At 40.8% G+C, this 6201-nt stretch overlaps 1 protein-coding gene across 1 annotated transcript in view; it reads left to right on the top strand.

Annotated features, from left to right (window-relative positions):
* The window catches only part of SAMD13 (sterile alpha motif domain containing 13), a 31341-nt gene extending 25633 nt beyond the window's left edge, over positions 1 to 5708 (top strand). The window contains exon 3 of the mRNA XM_027873927.1: positions 5568 to 5708. Within this exon, the coding sequence (XP_027729728.1) occupies positions 5568 to 5708 (141 nt within the window). The remainder of the gene's footprint in view (positions 1 to 5567) is intronic.
* The last annotated feature ends 493 nt before the right edge of the window (positions 5709 to 6201 follow it).

Genomic DNA, 6201 nt, shown 5'->3' with positions numbered 1-6201 from the left:
ATATATATATATATATATATATATATATATATATATATATATATTGCTTTTGTGGTATGTGGGTGGTTAATTCCACCTTATCCGCATGTGAAGCAACATGCTCTAGTGGGAAGAACACTAGCTTAGGAGGGCAGAAAATCTTTGTACCAGGCCTGGCAGCGACTAAGTGGCTTGGAACCCCAATCTCTTCATCTGTACAATGAGGGTAAGATCTTCCCTGCCCATATTGCAGTGCTGTTGTGAAGCCCAAATGAGATTAATACAGAGGACAGCATCCTGAACACTGGTAAGTTACAGGACAGGAGATGCTGCCTTTATTGTCGAGAAGCCATTTGGTGTGGGAGACTGAGCATGGTGGTCAGGAAGATCTGGGTTCACATCCTCCCTCTTGACATTTAGTAGTTGTGTGATGGCGGGGTAAAGGGGGACAAATTACTTACTCTCTCAGTTTCAGGCTCCTCATCTGTAAAATGGGGATAATAATATGTATAGTACCTTTCTCACAGGATTATTGTGAGGTTCAAATAGAATAATATATGTGAAGAGATCTGTAAGTATTGCCATTATCACCAAGCTAACTAATATAGATGAATGTAAGCAAAAAAAAAAGGAAACATTTAGCCAATTCCTTTCAATGTCTTTTCTTTTTTTGCTAAAATATAATCATTTTTTGTAAATGTATATAGATATATAAAAACATGTGTAAGTATACGTATGTAAACATAAATGTAATATGTGTAGATGTTAAATGTATGTAAATATATTTGTATATGTGTATATATTTACATATGTTACCTTTCTTGATGTCACTGGCAAGATATTAGTCAATGATAACTTATAAATTTCACATTGCTTCTTTCTTAGCAGGAGCCCCGAGTTTGGTCAGTATTTTCTTGAGAGATACCATGATGATGGAGGCCTCAGGCCTTGCTTAAGTCAACAAGATTCACCCTCAAAATAAAAGTAAAAACAACACCCTTATTGTGCAAAGCTTTTCGTTTTCCCTGCCACTTGCTTTAAGGGCTTTAAGCAGCATATAAGTACATGTAATTATAGAATGTTAAGGCATCACTCATTCCCTCATTTTTCAGAGGAGGAAACTGAAGACAAGATGAAGAAAGTGAGGTCCTGATCTACCCAGCTCAATATTCCCTTTTACATTATACCACTACGTCATATAGGCATATGATGATAACAAGAGTGTTTGTGGATGCTTTAAGGTTTGAAAATGGCTATGTCCATTTAATCTGATCTTCCCAACAGAACTATTCTTATTTCTATTTTACAGGTAAGGATGCTGAGGCTAGAGAGGTTAGGTCAATTGTTTGCAGTCCCCAGCTGGTGTCAGAGGTGGAGTTGAACCTGACTTTAAACCGCAATCTCACATTGCCTTCTGATATTGGACACTTCTCTGGTTTTGATTCAGTTGCATTATTAGGTCCTGCTTTGTAAATCATCTACTCTGAGAGAGGGGGGCTCCCCCCACTGCAACCGTGCAACCTGTGTGATTTTACCACAGAAATTTATTCTTTGTATTTTAACCTCAGGAAGTTTGCAGAGCCTTGACAGTGAGAAATGCCAAGGCTACTTCTGTAGAGGTCCACAGTTCAGCAGAGAACTGTGTCCAGGGGGAGGAGAGGGCAGAGGGCAGAGGGCAGGAGAGTCAAAATGGACCTGCTGTTTTCTGCCTAGCAGCTATTACCTGCCTCTCCCCCAAAACACGAAGTCAGCAGTTGGCAGTTTTATCTTGTTCATTGAGCCCATACATTTATTTGTTTGTTTTTAATTATGAATTACATCTGGCCCTTTCTTTTCCTAATCCTGGTCCAAGGTGAACAGCAATGTGTCTGCTGAGCATAGGGAAAACAAAATTAGAGCATGAAACATGATTTTCCATTTTGTCTGAAGTGGAAGCCAGATTTCGGCGTCTTTCACTGACATTCTCTGCTTTTGACAGAAGTGCTGAGTTGTGGAAGAGCTTAGTGCCAACGGAGATGAGAAGACTTCACTTTGTGGGCCCTCATGGAAGCCTCCTGATTTTGCAGGGCAGGGCAGAGGCAGATTCATCTGTCTTAATCTTTGTGTAGAACATACAGCATCCCCTTCAGTGAGTGACTAAAAGCCTGTAGTTTGGACTGTTTGTTTGAAAAGTCCCAAATGAGAACAAGTGGATGGTAGTGCTGCAGAAAAAGATTTAGACGTTGCCTGTCTCTAGAAAACAAACCTTGATCAGTTCGTGCTTCTGAATGCTAGTGACTTCACAAAGCCTTCAAACCTGCACCCGCCACCTGGGTGACAAAAACACACTGGTTGAGGTCCGCACTAGCATTTTTCCCTTCTGTGTGATTTTTATTAAGTTCTCACCTTAGCTGCTCAAGGAGAAGGGGAGAAAAGACTGAGAGACATTGCTAGACTGAGTCATGTGGCTGTTAACAATTCTGTTCTCTTGCCCTCTTAACTGGTCATTCTGGGTATTTGCCTCATTGGTTATTGGATGATGTATGGTCAAGTCACATGGTTTTGTTCAGTGGTAAAGTTCAGTGAAGACCTGAGAAGTCCAAACCCACCAATGACCCAGGCTGAAATAATTGGGCTTTTGCTTTGGTTTTATTACCAGGAAAACATGGAACGTGGAGAAGAGAGTTATGGGGACCATAGCCAAGTTGATGATGATAATGATGTCATCCTCAATTCCTTAGCACTCTTCCTAGGAAATATTCAGATCACTTCATTAGGATCATGATCACATTTGTTCTTATAACAGCTCCCTCAACTAGATGAGAAGTTTAGGAAATTGATCCCTTCAGTGAACTGTCTATATCACCCTGGGGAAAGCATGATTCCTTTCAGAGCCGTCTGTTTTCCACTAGCCTCATGCCCAGCTGAATGCCACCTCCCACTTAGGCATTGATCACCATTGCCTAAATGAGCTCACCTGAAGTGTAGAGTGACATGGAAAGCAATTTGCTTTATTTGTGAAAATGTGTGTAGGCACAAGGGGGACCACGAACCCTGGGACCAGCAGACATTTTGCCCCTACTTACTAGTTAGGAGCTCAGATCCAGGTCTCTAACTACTTTATTCATGCCAATAGCGTTCATAAGAGATAAATAGTAGGTGATGTTACACGCAGTACCATCATTCAAAGGATCTCAGAACACTTTCTATTCTAGAAGTTTTCATTTGTGTGTGCGTGTATGTGTGTGGGTGTATGTGTGAGAGAGAGAGAGAGAGACAGAGAAACAGAGGGAGAGAGAGAAAGAGAGACTGGGACAGAGATAAGGAAGCTACTTTTCATTTTCTTTAAACGTAAACTCATTGAGTGCCCAGAAGGTTTTCCTTTTGTCTTTGAATACTCAATGCTTTCTATGCTTTTTTCTCCCCAGACCTGTGGTTTCACTAATGTAGGAAACCTTCCAGTGTGGATATAGATCATCAACTCACCTGTAATTTATAGTATCAGAATGCTGCCTGGGATGCTCAGGGTTCAGTGACTTGCCCGTGGTCACATGGCTAATTATCCATCAAAGTCAAGACTTGAACTCAGATCTTCATCCTTCCAGTGCTACCACTCAGACCCTTATGCCACATTGCATCTCAGATTAACCTTGAGATTCTATTCAATTAGACATCAGAACAAGGTTAATGAGGGATTCATAGTATTTTAAGGTTTGCCACCCCTTGTCATCTCTGGAGTACAGGCATTAGTGCCCTTTTCTTCAGATGAAGAAACTGAAACTTTTATTTTATTTTGGTTGTGACCTGCAATTTTATCTATATGAGGATCTGCTTCTCAGCGTAGAAACTTTTTTCATTGATCCAAATGGGTAACTCTAGTGTAGCTTCAAGTTTCCTTAGAGTTTACTACCCAGGGCACTGGGAGAAGAGAAAGGACTTGTCCATGGTTAAACAAGTGTTACATGTCAACTCTTATGTGCAAAGCCTTATGAGTTGACTCTGTGTGCAAAGTATGTTGTAATAAATAGGACTTGGAGTCAGGGAGATGAGGATTCGAGTTCTGCCTTTGACCTATACCGGTCAGGTGACCCTGGGCAAATCGTTTGTCATGTTTGGACTCTAGGCAATGCTCTAAAACTTTAAGTGACTAGGGGGCAGCTAGGTGTCGCAGTGGATAGAGCACCGGCGCTGAAGTCAGGAGGACCTCAGTTCAAATTCGGCCTCAGACCAAACACTTGACACACTTACTAGCTGTGTGACCCTGGGCAAGTCACTTAACCCCAATTGCCTTAAAAAAAAAAAAGAACTTTAAGTGACTGCTGAGTTCAGATATGCACCGTTCGTGGGAATCTCCACACTTGATTTTTCTATGCTGATGGCATCATGGATCCAGATTAAAGAAAAGATGTCTAAGGGCCAGTGGTAGGCCAGTATAGGTACGGAGACAAAAATAAAGCTGCTCCTACCCTCACCCTCAAGGAGATTACATTCCTCAGCTTTATGCTTCTAGAATCTTAGGGGCTAGCTGTTGTAACTCAGCGGTGAGCCAGAAACTTCCTTAGAGCATCCCTGAAAAGTGACTGTCCAGCCTTTGCTTATGTAGCTCGACACAGAGTGGAAGTGACAGTATGCTATATTGACAGTTAAATTGTTGGTTGAGGGGAACTTGATTTTTTTCCTTACAACTTTCTGTGTGGCCATTCCAGCAAACCACAGAGAAGGCAATATGGCACCAGCACCTTCCTTAGAGATCTTCCAAGCAGCCTACTCTTCTGGAAACTGCTCTGGATTTGGAGTCAGAAGACTCAGGTTCAAGTCATTGAAGTCAGGTCCAGCTGTTCACCAGCTGTTTGACCTTTGGGCTAATCAATCCACTTACCTGACCATCAGGCCCATCTGAAAATAAAAGGATTAAAGTAGATGATCTCTAAGGTCCTACCAGCTTTACATCTTATTATCTCTGATTCCAGTTGATTGGTTGGATGCCCCAACACATGCATTAACTATTAATGTCTAGTGTGAGGTTAGAATACTGGGGTTTTTTTTTTAAAGAGGGAAACTGAGACCCAGCTAAGGTCAAGGTAGGTTTCCCAAGGCTATTAGTGAGTCAGATATGAATGTAACTTCAGGAAATCTTAGTGCCTGTCCCTTATTTTATCTGTCAGCCAGCATACAGCTAGTATATCCAAGTGCCTGATGTTAGGAATTTTTTGTTTGTTTCCTTCCAATCATTTGAAGAAACCAGTAACTTAGTTCTCTTTGTCATGTTTCAATCTAGAGAGCTACAGTTCTCCCATTGTGAGGTCATGGGCTATAGACCTCACCATCATTTACTAAGATGTAATATTTGAGATTTTGCTAGCTGTGACTAAATGTGGGTCATGTTTAATCAAATCCCAGTTTGTCTGGCTTCTTTTTAAGGGGAAGATGACATTTGGAAACATTTTTCTTGAGCTTGTCCCATGTGAAGTAAAATGATTTGGGTTTTTGGTTTGCTAACAATTCCCAGTGCTTCATCTCTTCCTTCGAAATGGAAGGGAAAGATTTTTCAGACTCTCCAGAGCTTCTAGAGATAAAAAATTGGTTTTATTTTATGTTTTCTGTTTTAGGAAATTGATGGAAAATCCCTGCTGCTCATGACAAGGAATGATGTGTTAACGGGACTTTCATTAAAATTGGGTCCTGCTCTGAAAATCTACGAATATCATGTAAAACCTCTGCAGACTCGGCATTTAAAGAACAACTCCTAAAGTCAAGTTGGGGCCTTGAACCTCAAATAATAAATGATTAAGTAATTTAGTTTCATGTGATGAAACTCTGTAAACATAGAATACATATATATGTATATGTTGAGAATTTCAAACAAAAGAAAACTTTATCCTATTGGATAGAATAGGCAATCCACTGTCCCGATTGAAACATCGGGAGCTAGGAGCACCAGCGGAATGCATGGTTTTCCTTTGGGGACTTATCAATAGAATCATGGAGAGAATTAGGCTACAATGCTTTGAATGACAAGGCTTGCTTTATATATTTCTTCATTCCTTCATATGCTATTTCCCCGAAACTCTCAAAAAAACCAGACAAGAAAACAAACATCTTTGCTTATGGATTTAGAGAGAGACGGAAAAAGAAAAAAGGCGGGTGGAATTTGGGAGAAGGTTGGAGAAAGGTGAAAGGAAGAAACATCGCCCCCCTCCCCCAAGTTCCTGCTCCGAGTAGCTTTGTGTTACTTGGATGGAA

Source organism: Vombatus ursinus, unplaced genomic scaffold (assembly GCF_900497805.2).
Source record: "Vombatus ursinus unplaced genomic scaffold, bare-nosed wombat genome assembly UNPS02014803.1, whole genome shotgun sequence".
NCBI lineage: Eukaryota > Metazoa > Chordata > Mammalia > Diprotodontia > Vombatidae > Vombatus > Vombatus ursinus.
Note: the sequence above shows the minus strand (reverse complement) of the source record. Positions and strands in the feature narration are given on the sequence as shown.